Here is a 15,294-nt window from a genome sequence, read left to right as displayed (position 1 = left end):
CAGTGTAAAGGCCTTATCTCACAGTATCATTAAGCTAGCACAATATAAAGTCTGTTGAGGCCCAGATACTGTTGATTTCCACAATATGAAGTATGAGAAAACCATCCATTCACAGCAAGTGACACTAACACTTTCAAAGATGCAGGTCACTAAACTGGTATACATTTTAGACAAAGCTATATTGGTCGACAATGTTGGCATGTGAATATTGCATATGTATGGGGAATGTGAAAGAAAACACTGAGCACAGCAGTTTATCCCACATAGCTTAGTTCTGTAAGATAGCGGTTTTATCTATCTAGATAACATATTATTTGACCTGTGTATCTTCCTTGTATAGCACGTGATATGACTAAAAAGAGAAAGTTATTGCTTCACTGTGAGAAAATGCTTCTTTTACATTGTTAGCTCCCCACTTTTTGCCTGGCTTTGATGTGGTTTCAATTGTAGTGCACAGGGTCCCTGCCAACCAAGTCCATGTGCCAGTGCTTCTTCCCCTAAAACAAACCCTTCAATTGGTACTTCTACCCCTGTAAATACCTAGCAAATGGTACTCTCGGTACCTAGGGCATGGGAGCTGAAGAGGGTCCCTTGGGACCCCCCCTCACTGGGACCATGCCAATGACTTTGCAGCTTGCATTCCCCTGGGATGGCGAAAACAACAAAGTTGACATGGCACCCTACCTGGGTACCATGCCAGTAACACTGCCTGAAGACATAGGTAAGTAACTTCTCTAGCAAGCCTCAGAGCCCTAAGGCAGGGTGCACTATACCACAGGTGAGGGCACAGCTGATATGCCCATACAATATTGGGGTCCATTTCTTAATATTGTAAGTGCCAGTGAAACAATAGAGAGTACATGGGTTGGGAAATCGACAACTCGAGTTCAACAGCTCCATGATGGTTTCACTGAACACAGGAGTGTTTGCTACCAAACTACTCCTTTCAATAAATCCGGCCTGATGCCAGTGGGGGGATTTATTCTACCATGTACCAGAGGGCACATCAAAGGTGCCCCCTGAAAACCTGTCAACCCTGGTGTAGTCTCTGGCCAGCTATAGGCAACCAAACACCACCAGACATGTTTCTGGACTGCTGGGTAGAGAACCTCTGCTCTCTGGGACCAGAAACAATGCACATCCTGGGCCGAGGTGTCAGACCTCCTCCCACAGGATGGGCCAGCGCTCGAAGAAGGAAGCTTCAAAGGCCTGCCCCCTTTGTAATGCGACCCCAGCCACTGCTGCTAGCAGCAGATGGCAGCCCCCAGTTTTCACCCCATTTTGCACAAGATGGAGACTTTCTTTTAACATTCTTGTTTGACCTGTTGGACATACCTCTCTTCTCTTACTCATTCTTGCGAAACACAACCCAATTTCTCTTTCTGTGTTGCTGCTCACACCCAAGGCAAGAGGAACATGGGCAGTGCTCTCTCTGAACATGAATTCACATAATCACTTTGACAAGTTCCAACTAGTCTCACCTAAACTCCTTGCGCAACAGTGGGGAAAACCTTGCCCAAAAACAAAAAGATGCAATTCTCCAGGCACAGACCAGTGCTTAGACTTATAAAATGGGCAAACATCTCGTTGGGTCTCGCTTCCCACCTTGATTATGATAGGAATATGAATATTGGTTAGATAATAGATCCTACTTGTTGGGACATCTAGAAGGCTCTATGCACTAGTGTAGGGCAACTCTGATCCAAGAAGTGAAAACTGCCAGGTTGTTTCTATTACTGCAAACTAGGTGTAAGGCTGGAAGCTTTTTATTTAACTAAGTTTGATGCGCTTAGTAGGCTATGCTTACTGTGCCATAGGACTTAATCTGAACCTTAATGATGATGCCCAATAAGGCCAAAACCAGTCTGTGTTCCCATCTGGAGGGGACATGACCTGGCTGTTCAGGATGGATTGTTCCTATTGAAGTAGGGCCCTATTTGATTTGCCAATGGCTGTCCTCTGTCAGAAGTAGGCAAAAAAAGATTAACTTCAATAAGCCAGAGTGATTCAAGAATTCCAGGCATCGCTTTCTTCTTTTCCAAGTATGGGATGCAGTGTGACAACATTCCTTCTGTGACTTGAAGTGAAGTGTAGAGCTTAACTGCCTGCATGAGCAGCTGGACTGCAACTGCAAGGAGGAGTAGACTTGATCCCTGTAAAATGAGCAGCTCACTGACTGTAGAATGTGTGTAGATAGCATCGTAACTGGGTGAAGTAATCCAGGAGCCAAGTTGTGAAGAGATTTACACTGCAAAACACTGCAGTCTAGTTTTCCAGGAGAAACCAAGAACCCTGAGTCATGGAGTTGCAACATTGTCTTTGTAGAGATATTCACCTGCACCAACCAAGTAATGGCAATATCCTTTTGGTGCCCGTTCTGACACTTTCCCAATTACAGAAAGATCAGGGATCTTCTACTTCGAGGGGTTCCAGATTCATTGGCTTCTTGCCTGTGTATTCCATCGATGTCAACATTAAAAGTCAGGCTAAGGCTCTTGCCTAAAAGTGCAGTTCTAGACGTTAACTGGTGAAGCTTTTGGGCACAGACGGTGCCCCAACCCCCTTGTGTGCCCCCTTAGCAGAACCATATTGGCCGTGACAAATAGACAGTAAACAACCAATTGGACTCCACTGGACTGCACCCTACACCAGACACCAGTCACACCAGTCATGCCTCTGTTACCCCTGACTCTATATAATGACAAGGGATTTTTGTTTTTAGTGGGGCTGAGATACTGAGCGTATGGCTTTTTGGTTCAGTGCTGCAAACTCATCAGCTGAGACTTCAGCCCACTGAGTTGTTTTGCCTCATCGGTACACGGAACTGTCCTAGCAGCACTGCATCTGCATGCCTAGAACAAACCTAAATCCCTTACAGGAAATAACCTTGCATAAAATCACACAAAGTTCCCCAAGCTCCATAGGATTACAGAGGCAATAGGGTCAGTGCTACAGAAAATCTAGTGCTTAGTGCATAAACAGGAAGCAAACATTTTGGGTTGTATCTTGGATCCTAAGAGTGCAACTACCTCTTAGTTCTATCAGTATATCCTTTGTGTATCTGCTCATTTTGTCTACCTGGAAATACAAGTCATTACCTTCTTTTAAGTTATAGCACAGACTGTATATCAACGTTATTGAACTGTATAAACTGTGCCATATTACACAGGTTTCTAATGTACACCACCACCTACAGTGACTCTGACTGCTCATCCCTGCAAGCGGGACTCAAGTACCCTAAGGGATTGACTAGGTTATACAACTGTATTGTATTGGTGGCCCTGGCACACCAGTGATGATTGACAGTGTTCATCACGATACTGTTCAGTTACTTAGCAATGACTGCTCTAGGATGCCACGACATTGCCTCACACAGATGTATAACAAACACATATTCCAAGATTTCAAACGTGGAATTACTACACTCAATGACGAACTCAATACAGATAAGCAAAAACACGTTGGAACACATACTCATTCACACTCATATGGATAGTGTTGAATATGCTACTTACCAGTATGCATCTGTTCTTGGCATGTAGGGCTGCTGACATTCATATCTGTGCATAGATCGCCACCTAGCATAGATCGCCGCCTAGTGTTGGGTCCAGATGATTGCACATTGTTGTCCTGGAAGAGTCTTCGAAGTATCACGAGATAGGTGGCTCCTCCCCTGGACTACAGTGCGCATGGGCATCCTCTCCATCCTCAGATTGTTTTTCGCCATTGTGGCAGTGATGGAGTAGATACCGTAAGTGATGACCATGCTATACAGTAATTCTGAGTGCTGCAGCCGCTACAGGCGCCGGGGAGGAAGGTGGGCGATATGAATGTCAGCAGCCCTACATGCCAAGAACAGATGCATACTGGTAAGTAGCATATTCAGTTCGAGGCATGTGGGCTGCTGAATTCATATCTGTGCATAGATTATATAGCAGTCCCTCTATTAGCGGCGGCTGCCCATGCCAGCTGCAGCAGTCTGAAAAAGGGTCTTGAGAACAGCCTGTCCTACAGCTGCCTGCTGTTTTGAATGTACATCTACACAGTAGTGTTTTGTAAATGTATGTATAGTGGACCATGTGGCTGCTCTACATATTTCCTCTAAAGTAATATTCCCTAGGAAAGCCATGGACGCCCCTAACTTTCGTGTTGAGTGGGCTCTGGGAGGAATCGTTAATGTGCGTTTAGCTTTTTCATAGCAAATTTGAATACATTTAACGATCCATCTGGCTATCCCTGCTTTGGAAATGGCGTTGCCCTTGTGTTGTGGAGAAAAGGCAACGAACAGTTGTTTTGTTTTCCTAAAATCCTGTGTTCTGTCTATATAGTACATGAGGGCCCTCTTTACATCTAGTGTATGGAGCATTCTCTCCGCGACATTTTCTGGATTTGGAAAGAAAACAGGCAGTTCAAAAGTTTGATTCATGTGGAACTGCGATATCACTTTAGGCATGAAAGTGGGGTTAGTACGTGAACCTGTATGAATGGCTCTTGAATGGTTAGTGCCTGGAGTTCACTAACCCTTCTCAACGAAGTGATTGCCACTAAGAAGGCTACTTTCCAGGTGAGGAATTGAATCTCACATGAATGTAGAGGTTCAAAAGGTGGACCCATCAATCTGGTGAGGACCACATTCAGGTTCCACACCGGTGCCGGTGGGTGAGTTGGAGGAATCACTCTTTTGAGTCCCTCTAAGAAGGCTTTGATGGCAGGCACCTTGAATAAAGAGAGGTGCTGCCTGTTCTGAAGATAGGCCGCTATTGCGGTTAGATGTATACGGATGGAGTTGTATGCCAGATTGCATCGGTATAAGTGTAACAGGTAACAGATGATGTTCTGAATGGATGCATCCAGCGGATTAATGTCATTGTTTTTACAGTAAATGACAAACCTTTTCCATTTAGCCGCATAGCAAGCTCTGGTCGTGGGTCTCCTGGCCTCCTTGATGATATTCATACATTCTGGAGGCAGGTTCAGGTAGCCAAACTCTAAGACTTCAGGAGCCAGATCGCCAGGTTCAGCTGTTGCGGATCTGGGTGCTGAATTTCGCCATGGTTCTGTGTTAAAAGTTTGGGTGTTAGCCGCAGTCTTTGAGGCGGCACCACGGACAGTTCTAGTAACGTGGTGTACCATGGCTGGCGTGCCCACATTGGAGCAACCAGGACAGTGTCATTGAGTGTTGCCGTAGTTTGCGTGCCACTAGCGGTATTAATGGCGCTGGGGGAAAAGTGTACGCGAATCTGCCTGACCAGTTCATCCATATCGCATTGCCCTGCGACTGAGGATGCGGAAACCTGGCGGCAAAGCTTTGGCATTTTGCGTTTTCCCTTGTGGTGAATAGGTCTATCTCTGGATGACCCCACTGCTGGAAGTACGGTTGGAGTACTGATGGATGTAGCTCCCATTCGTGCATTTGGTGGCTGTGTCTGCTGAGCAGATCCGCCATCTGGTTGTCCTTGCCCGGGAGGTGTTTCGCCATGAGGAACATGTTCCTCTGAATGGCCCACTTCCACATGCTCTGAGCCAGATGAGACAACTGTGGAGAGTGTGTTCCTCCCTACTTCTGTATGTAGTACATGGCAGTCATGTTGTCCGTCCGGATCAACACGACTTTGTTGCACAAGTGTACTTTGAATGCCTTCATTGCCAGGAAGATAGCCATCAGTTTCAGAAGGTTGATGTGCATCTTCTGTTGCTGTGTCGTCCATAGTCCCTGCACTGTGTAATTGAGTACATGAGCTCCCCATCCCTGGAGAGACGCGTCCGCTGTCAGTATTATTTGTGGAACAGGCTCTTGGAACGGTCGGCCCTTGCAAAGGTTGTGTGGATTCCACCAATGCAGAGAGTTGTATGCCCGACCGCTCACCAACACTAGGTCTTTCAACTGTCCTTGAGTCTGATTCCATTGACGTGCCAAGCACTCCTGAAGCGGGCGCATATGTAGTCTCGCGTGCGGGACTATGAAGATGCAGGAGGCCATCATGCCTATCAACTGCATGAACACTCGCGCTGGAAGGGAGTGTTGTGGTCTGAACTTTTTTATCAGCAGTTGCATGCTGTTGATTCTCGCTAAATTTGGCTGAGCTTTGGCAGCCAGAGTGTCTATAGTCGCGCCCAGGTACTGCGGTACGTGGGCGGGTTGGAGATGTGACTTTGGATAATTCAGTGAGAATCCCAGACTGTGAAGAAGGTGAATGGTGTGGGATATGTGGCTGGCACACTGCTGGGCTGACTTTGCCTGAACAAGCCAGTCGTCCAGGTAAGGGAAGACGTGAATGTGCTGTCTCCTGAAGTGTGCGGCCACTGTCGCCAGGCACTTGGTAAAGACTCTGGGAGCTGTTGTTACTCCGAAAGGGAGTACTTTGAACTGATAATGCTGATCTTGAAGAGTGAACCTGAGATATTTTTTGTGTGATGGGTGTATGGGTATGTGGAAATACGCATCCTTTAAATCTAGGGTTGCTAGGAAGTCTCCCTGACTGAGTAACGGCAGAACCTGCTGGAGGGTGAGCATATGAAAATGCTCTGACAGAATGTATTGGTTGAGGGGGCGGAGGTCTAGTATAGGTCGTAAAGATGAGTGTCAGGAGCATCTTGTGGGTCACCTTGGTCAGTAGGGTCTCCCCATGCTTGATCTTGGTCTTGCTGTTGGTCATCAGGGTCATTATCCACAGGATAAGTGGTATCATGCCCAATATAGCCCTCTCCTGCATCCTGTTGTGAGTGTGTAGGAGAAAAGGATGGTGGTTCCTGATGATAGGTGTGGAATGTTTCTACAAGCACTGGCGTCAAACCTGATGCCAGTTTCCTTTTTAGTGGAATCTTGTAGGAGTCCAAAGCCTTCTCTGGAACAATTCTCCGCTTGCGGAACAACAGCCTACCAGTGTCGGCGTCGATAAACTGGTCCTGTGAGTCCTCGACATCGGTTCTTTCCGTGGACGCTGCCTGTGGTTGTTCGAGACTCCTCCTAAGTTCGGACATCTTCGGCGCCCCTGGTGGCGGCAATCCAAACTTGATCGGTGCCGGTGCCGAGTGAGCTTTGGCGACTTTGTGTGGTTCGGGGCCCGTTTTTGGTTCGAGGGTTGCCCGTTCCCTGATGCGCTGTAGGGACTCCGACACCTGTTGCAACGTGAATGCAGACGGTGCTTTGGAACCGATAGGCTCTTTGGAGACAGGCTTCGACGCAGTCTCCGGTTTCCTCCCAGTCTTCGGTTTTTTGATCCGAAGTTTTGGATCGACGCCTGGTTGATTCGAAATTTTGGCAGTCGCCGCACTCTGCGGTGTTGACGTAGTCGGATCGACCACCTTGACCTTGGTGGTCGGTGCTCCAACCTTCGGTGCCATAGGCCGTTGCGTCTTCTCGGGACCGAGGGCCTTCTTCTGTGTCTCGGTGCCGAAGCCCTTTTTTGTCTTCTCGGTACCGAAGTCCTCCTTTCTTTGGTCGGCTCCGATGTCCCTTTTCTGTGTCGACGGATTGGAGGGCTTCGATGCCTTCGATCCGACTTGAACCAGTTGCACTTTCGGTTTCGATTTGACCGGTGCTGGTTTTGGTTTCGCTTTCACTGAATCGAATCCAGTCTTTTTTGATAGTGTTGGCTCTTTTGAAATGTTCGAAGCCGGGCCTTCAGGCGGGGCTGTAGAACGATCCGACTGATCTTGGGTAAGGCCCGCATGTGATCCCTCGACCTGAGCCTTATCAAGACTGTGTCCTTCGGCCTCCGCATCGACGGATTGGCCTAGCTCCTCGCCCGAGCTATCTTCCTCGGCCCAAGGGCCTCATCGTCGTCTCCTACCTCGTCGACGACGTCTTCGTCCTCGAAGATCACCTCATCATCGTCGTCAGATTGGGATTCAGGCTCCGAAGCATGGCTCGAGTCTATCTCTTCGACGCTCTCGACTTCCTCATCCTCGGTGCTGAATATGTTAACCGGGTTAGGCGCCGATTGTTTGGCCTCCAATCTAGCCGCCTGTCGATTCCGAAGTGTCTTCTTTGACCGGAACCGGGCGCAGGCCATACACCTTGACTCATCATGATCCGGTGATAAACATTTGTTACACACCGGATGGACATCGATGTGTGGATATTTCGCATGACATAAAGGACATCTCTTGAAGGGAGTCCTCGATTCCATTCTCGAACGTCGATCGATGGTCGGACCGAAACTAGGTCCTGTGAGTCCTCGACATCGGTTCTTTCCGTGGACGCTGCCCGTGGTTGTTCGAGACTCCTCCTAAGTTCGAATATCTTCGGCGCCCCCGGTGGCGGCAATCCAAACTTGATCGGTGCCGGCGCCGAGTGAGCTTTGGCGACTGTGTGGTTCGGGGCCCGTTTTTGGTTCGAGGGTTGCCCGTTCCCTGATGCGCTGTAGGGACTCCGACACCTGTTGCAACGTGAATGCAGACGGTGCTTTGGAACCGATAGGCTCTTTGGAGACAGGCTTCGACGCAGTCTCCAGTTTCCTCCCAGTCTTCGGGTTTTCGATCCGAAGTTTGGGATCGACGCCTTGTTGATTCGAAATTTTGGCAGTCGCCGCACTCTGCGGTGTTGACGTAGTCAGATCGACCACCTTGACCTTGGTGGTCGGTGCTCCAACCTTCGGTGCCATAGGCCGTTGCGTCTTCTCGGGACCGAGGGCCTTCTTCTGTGTCTCGGTGCCGAAGCCCTTTTTTGTCTTCTCGGTACCGAAGTCCTCCTTTCTTTGGTCGGCTCCGATGTCCCTTTTCTGTGTCGACGGATTGGAGGGCTTCGATGCCTTCGATCCAACTTGAACCAGTTGCACTTTCGGTTTCGATTTGACCGGTGCTGGTTTTGGTTTCGCTTTCACTGAATCGAATCCAGTCTTTTTTGATAGTGTTGGCTCTTTTGAAATGTTCGAAGCCGGGCCTTCAGGCGGGGCTGTAGAACGATCCGACTGATCTTGGGTAAGGCCCGCATGTGATCCCTCGACCTGAGCCTTATCAAGACTGTGTCCTTCGGCCTCCGCATCGACGGATTGGCGTAGCTCCTCGCCCGAGCTATCTTCCTCGGCCCCAAGGGCCTCATCTTCGTCTCCTACCTCGTCGACGACGTCTTCGTCCTCGAAGATCACCTCATCATCGTCGTCAGATTGGGATTCAGGCTCCGAAGCATGGCTCGAGTCTATCTCTTCGACGCTCTCGACTTCCTCATCCTCGGTGCTGAATATGTTAACCGGGTTAGGCGCCGATTGTTTGGCCTCCAATCTAGCCGCCCGTCGATTCCGAAGTGTCTTCTTTGACCGGAACCGGGCGCAGGCCATACACCTTGACTCATCATGATCCGGTGATAAACATTTGTTACACACCGGATGGAGATCGATGTGTGGATATTTCGCATGACATAAAGGACATCTCTTGAAGGGAGTCCTCGATTCCATCCTCGAACGTCGATCGATGGTCGGACCGAAACTAGGTCCGAGAAGTGTGAATAAATCCGAGAACAAGTCTAAATATTTGTCGATACCGAACGCAAACAATACCGACGATACCTAAAGGCTTTTGGCCTTAAATTAAGTTTTCCTAACTTGAGCTAAGATAAGCACATCCGAACCCAATGGCGGAAAAAAACAATCTGAGGATGGAGAGGATGCCCATGCGCACTGTAGTCCAGGGGAGGAGCCACCTATCTCGTGATACTTCGAAGACTCTTCCAGGACAACAATGTGCAATCATTCGGACCCAACACTAGGCGGCGATCTATGCTAGGCGGCGATCTATGCACAGATATGAATTCAGCAGCCCACATGCCTCGAACCTTCGCCTTGATGTGCTCATACAGGTACTGGTACATACAGTACAATACAGAATGTGCAAACACAATGTAACTTCCATGCAAAATAATACTCGCTCACTGAGAAAGAAAGTGGCAGAATACATATTATCAGAAGTGATTCTAAGGTAAAACAATAACTATCAAACATAGCCAAAAGAAAAATACCAGCACCTTCTGTGGAAAGTGTGATGTTCATAGCTGTATATATCCTTTACGGTCAACACAGTATTGTTATCTCATTCAGATACATTCACACCAACTGCTAAAATTCACAGCTCATCAATATATTCCCTTTTCTGTTCAGGTGCCTACGAGGGCTGGGGGTGGCTTACCAGTGTCTGGTTGGCAGACAGCATGGTGGACTGGGTGTCATCTCCATGGATTGGAACCAGCGGCATGGTACCAAATTTCTGCTTGCTCAGGTCTGAAGAGGAATGGCGCCTCAGAATCACAGGTTGGAGATCATCATGCTGTGAAAAGAGCGGATGAAAAATAATGGTGAAATAGGTTTCACAAACAAGAATTGGATGCTCTATTAACTCGAGCACAGGAGGCTTCCACATGGCTATACAGAATCTAACATCAAAGAGTTAACTCTGTGACAATATAAGTCATCAAGTTGTGCGCTACTTACAGCAAGTATAATTTTTGTAGATATGTTGGAGAGAAAAACATATGCAAGTTAGTGTAACAGTAGGTTAGTATTCCGTAATGTACCTGCAATTTGAGGATGCTCGTGATCCAGTCCCACATCTCCAGTTGTGTTGTACAGCAAAGGCACCTGCAAACAGAACAGAGCCACATGCTCAGACCAAAGTTCTACAACTGTAAACCGGGAGAATATTTCAAGTCTTATGAGTACTTACAAGCACTCATAAATACGGGGGGTTTGGATCAAATTGATATCCGGTCTGATTAGAACTAGAATAATTACATTTTGCACAAATGAAGCAAAAGAACAACGATCAGTGCAGATCAGTGCACCTGCAGCAGGGGATAAAGGACCCATGCATTGTTTTCTAGAGCACAGGCCATGAAAAGGTCAATTTGGAGTAAAACCGGAGATACTATTCTAAGGGGAGTTATAATGCGGACCTTGTACGTATCATGCGAGTGTGTGATTAGGGCACTGGATGAGTGATATGTTAAGAAAAGGTGATGTCTAAGAGGCCACATCCTATTGAATGTGGAGAGAAGTGACAGGATTTGATAGCAAGGTCAGTAAGGAAATGTAACAATGACGGGAGGGTTAAGAACTGGGATCTGATCTGGCGAAGAAGGTGGTAAAGATCAATAGGGTTATGTGGAAAAAAGGATGAACAAAATGTAAAGGGTACGTTGATGGGGGCCCATAAAAGCATAGAATGAGCCCACAACTATCTGGTGGTCCGAACCAATTTGATAAAAGCTGATGTCTACAGCTACTTTCACAGTTAAGCCATATGAGAACAGCGCGGTCAGAGAAACACAAAAGAGACATAAAATTAACAGATACTTACAGATGCTGCTTGTCCAGATACAAGGTGAACCCCCACCTGATGTTCAAAGGGCAGGAGAAAATCAGTGGGATAAGAGAAAGACAAGGCATTGATGACTATTACTTAAGCACTGGCACCACAATGTTATTTCCTCATATTTCCCCTACTACAGAGACCATCATGCCAATGGATCAGCAATATTAAAAGCTATATTTAGTATTTGGCTAGTGTTATGATAATTCATTTGTGAAATACAACAAAGAAGACTTCAAAACAACCCACTTCTCATAAAATGAGGTAATATCATTCATATATCGACTAACTGAGGCATCTTTGTCATGGTTATTGAGAGCACAAGTATCCATTTCTAAGGAATGAAAACCAAGATGATGAATTACCACAATATACAAAATTAGGAGGGTATAAAGTAAGTATTAACACAGCAGGTGTATAATTTGTCATGTGTGTCGCTGTGGGAGTTGTGTTACTAAGGTTGTGTGGAGATAGAGTATCATTTTACAGAGTAGGGTTCAATAGAATAAGGAGGGTGTATTACAGCAGGTGTGTGTTGAGAGAGCTGGATCTGGTGAGACAGGATGGTGAGGCAGAAGTAAATGAAAAAAGCAGAAATAAGTGCCAGAAGGAATTTACTAGAGAAAGAAGTAAAGGAGAGGGAAGACGTAAATTAGAGAAGTGCACAGAGTGAATAGCCAGGTATAAAAAGAAAGGGTTATTTGGCCATTACAGGTAAATAATAAAAAATACATTAAATGTTTATACAGTTTGATTAACAAACAACACAGTTCATAACAGCTATTAGACTACCAACATAAACCTTCCTGCGAAGAAGAAAGGTTTCAGTCTTTTTGACATCCACACAGGTTGTCCTTATAGGACGCTGGCTCTCTATATAGTGTACCAAAAAGAGGTGCACTGTGTAGAGAGTCCAGATATCCCTTACTAGTGTACATGGGCTTGCTTTAACAATCCCAAGGTGCTCTATTTGTGGTAGTGTGGTCGAGAAGCATTAGGCTTATCAGAGGGGAGTGTTAATGTATTTCTTAATATATGGCACTTTGAATTACTCACTGAGAAGGCGGCTTTAATTTCTTTCGAATCCCCATGTACACTTTTGCTGTGTCAAGTGGCCACTCTCGCTCAGGCCTAGAACTCTAGAAAACAGCACACAAGGGATATCATTTTACAAGGTGACCTTATGTTCATTCATATCTAAGTATAGAACATATATAATAAATTGCAACCTTCATAAGAACATACAACATCCACATCAAAGAGAATAAAGTATACAACTCACTAACCTGTATGTAGGCATAACTAATGCTAATACACATATCCAGAGACATATAGGTCAACTCATGAGCCCAAACTCAACTCGAGCAAGACCTTATACATCAACTAAGCAAAAGGATATGTCATCACATGCAGCAGTACATAATCACAAGGGGTCATGCCTCTAACTATGGACCAATACTACAACTTGAGAGCTCATGCACTTAAGAGACCATGCAACAGTGCAGATGCCAATACACCAACCATGGGGGGGGGGACACCACCATACACATGCACAAAAACATATCCATATAAATAGTGATAGCAATTCTGCACACTATTCAAAAGCTAGTATTAAGCTACTATGTGGTTTCACAGTGAGGATGTGATTGTTATGACCAAGTGTGCATATCAACAAATCTAATGAATCTGCCAATGAATCTGAATTCTAATGTTCACCTTTAAAATACAGACAAAGGCATTGGGCCTCTCATTTCCTCTGAATTCACACTTTAATATGTCTGTGCTAAAAAAAAAAACAGTGTACTTCTGTCATGGAATAATGCTCTGGTAATCTCTATCACCACTCAAATAAAATATGCTAACCCTCAAAATTTACCCCAAAAGCAAGGCATTTGGTTGTCACCTTCTTCTCTTTCAGCAGCAATAATTTCTTCTCTCGGATTACAAAGTATCTCTCTTGAAATTTACACCCCAAGAGCTTAGGGTGTTCCTCCCGACATTTCAGCAATCCACACTTTGGGCCATCTCGCTTGGTCCCTAGAAGAAGAGGAACGGGGAGGTGAACAAGTTATAAAGGGCACTGTCATAGACAACCGGCATAAAGATAAGACAGAGAAGTAAGAAAAAATAGTACATTGTTAAACATTTTTTGAGCACCTTGTACTTCTCACGTTTTTTCAATATGTTAATCCATAAAAAACACCTAATGCCTGATAAACGTTGAAATGTAAGCCTAAGACATCCAAATGGATCTGACTAGTATCCAGATAGGAATTTTATGTTGATGGGTATTTGAGGAACTGTATAATGAAATGATCAATATTTAACTATTTGGAACAAGGAAGAGATGCTGGGGCAAAATAAAAAAATGTGGCTGAAGTAGGAATGTTTTAAAGTAGGGTCTTACTAAGGCTTGGGACACAACAAATATACAAAGAATACAATTGCAAGAAGACACCTAGACCCTTTAAATGCTTCACTGTATTCTTTTGAAGATGAGCCTTTGACACAATACTGCATATGCTGTACTCACCTGTAAAGAGGCAGCTCCCTTCCCCAATTGGCACTTTCTTCACCAGCAGATATGCTGAGCTGGGCTCTGGCAGTTTGCACCACTGCAAAGCTTGTTCTAACACCTTCTCCTTGGGATGCAAGGGCCGTTCTGTAGAAGGACAGACATTGATTAACTAATAGTACAAAATATTAAATAAAGGAAGTGCCTCAGAACCTAGGGCTTAATTTAGAGACTAGGGGGAACTTAAAATCTTTCAATTTCAGGAGTAAAATCTAAATGAGGAGCAGAAGACACTGGCTAAATTTTCTCCACTTTAGGGAGATAATTGTGGAAGGAATGTAGCTGGACGCTTGAGATAGCATGTTAAATAAAAAGTAGTACACTGGAGATGACTATGCATAATGCACAAGTTACTTACTTGTGTAACAATATATCTGTAAGAGACAATAGTTAGCGATAGATTCCTTACCTTAGAATATCCCCAGACGTCAGACTGGATCCGGAAAGTTTTCGTCAGCAGTACCCCAGCGCGTCGGTAGGCGTGATTGTACGGCTCCACGTACATCGTTGGCGTCGTAGTTGCCGAGATGACATCGCTGGAGCTACTTAGACGCGCCCACACGCGCTGACGTCAGTTCTGTTCACGACTTTCCGCACCAGGAACGCAGAGCCCTGCAAGATACTGACCCCTGGTGCATTGAAATTAGGGCGCTGAAAGGGATGACCTTAACCCTAGAAATCAGTTCGCAGAACGGGGAGGATGGGTGGGGCGGTAAGGAATCTATCACTAACTAATGTCTCTTACAGATATATTGTTGCACAAGTAAGTAACTTGTGCATCTGAAAGAGACATGTTAGTCATAGATTCCTTACCTTAGAATAGATACCCCAGCAATACCAACCCCGGTGGTGGGTCTGCGGACCAAGATCACACCAGAAAGTCATGGAGAAAAGAACGGCCAAAGAAGCCGTTTCTCCGGACTTGACTGTCAAGGCAATAATGCTTAGTAAAAGTGTGCAGCGAGGCCCATGTGGCTGCCTGAAAGATGTCTTGCAAGGGGACACCACGTCCCAATGCAGTAGTAGCTGCTGTCGCCCTGGTAGAATGGGCACGTACCCCCACCAGGGGTTCCTTTTTAGCCAGAGATTAACAGGCTTTCATACACAAGATGACCCAGCAGAAGATATTCCTCTTGTGTACAGCCCGTCCTTTCTTGGCTCCTACGTAGCCAACAAAGAGCTGGTAATCTACCCGGAACTGTTGTGTGCGATTCAAATAAAATGAAAGCGCACGTTTTGGGTCCAGACGATGGAGCCTCTCTTCATCTCTGGAAGGGTGAGAAGGCGGAAAGAAATTGGGCAAGGTGATAGTGTGCCCAATGTGGAAGGCAGTGACAACCTTTGGCAAGAAGGAAAAATGAGTGCGAAGCACAACCTTGTACGGATGAACAGACAGAAAAGGAGGCTTACAGGAAAGA

The 15,294-nt window shown here is 46.0% G+C and overlaps 1 protein-coding gene across 5 annotated transcripts in view; it reads right to left on the bottom strand.

Annotated features, from left to right (window-relative positions):
* Positions 1-15,294, bottom strand: part of ARAP3 (ArfGAP with RhoGAP domain, ankyrin repeat and PH domain 3) — a 530,251-nt gene that overhangs the window by 14,539 nt on the left and 500,418 nt on the right. For 3 of the 5 annotated variants that reach the window (XM_085617771.1, XM_085617775.1, XM_085617772.1), the window contains exons 27-32: positions 13,835-13,963; positions 13,178-13,338; positions 12,358-12,440; positions 11,290-11,325; positions 10,508-10,571; positions 10,123-10,260 (exon numbers count right to left, since the gene is read on the bottom strand). In XM_085617771.1, the coding sequence (XP_085473897.1) occupies positions 10,123-10,260; positions 10,508-10,571; positions 11,290-11,325; positions 12,358-12,440; positions 13,178-13,338; positions 13,835-13,963 (611 nt within the window). The remainder of the gene's footprint in view (positions 1-10,122; positions 10,261-10,507; positions 10,572-11,289; positions 11,326-12,357; positions 12,441-13,177; positions 13,339-13,834; positions 13,964-15,294) is intronic. The other 2 variants (XM_085617774.1, XM_085617776.1) reach the window with 1 other exon arrangement.

This window comes from Triturus cristatus, chromosome 7, assembly GCF_964204655.1.
Source record: "Triturus cristatus chromosome 7, aTriCri1.1, whole genome shotgun sequence".
Lineage (NCBI taxonomy): Eukaryota > Metazoa > Chordata > Amphibia > Caudata > Salamandridae > Triturus > Triturus cristatus.
This window is presented reverse-complemented; position numbering and strand designations above follow the sequence as displayed.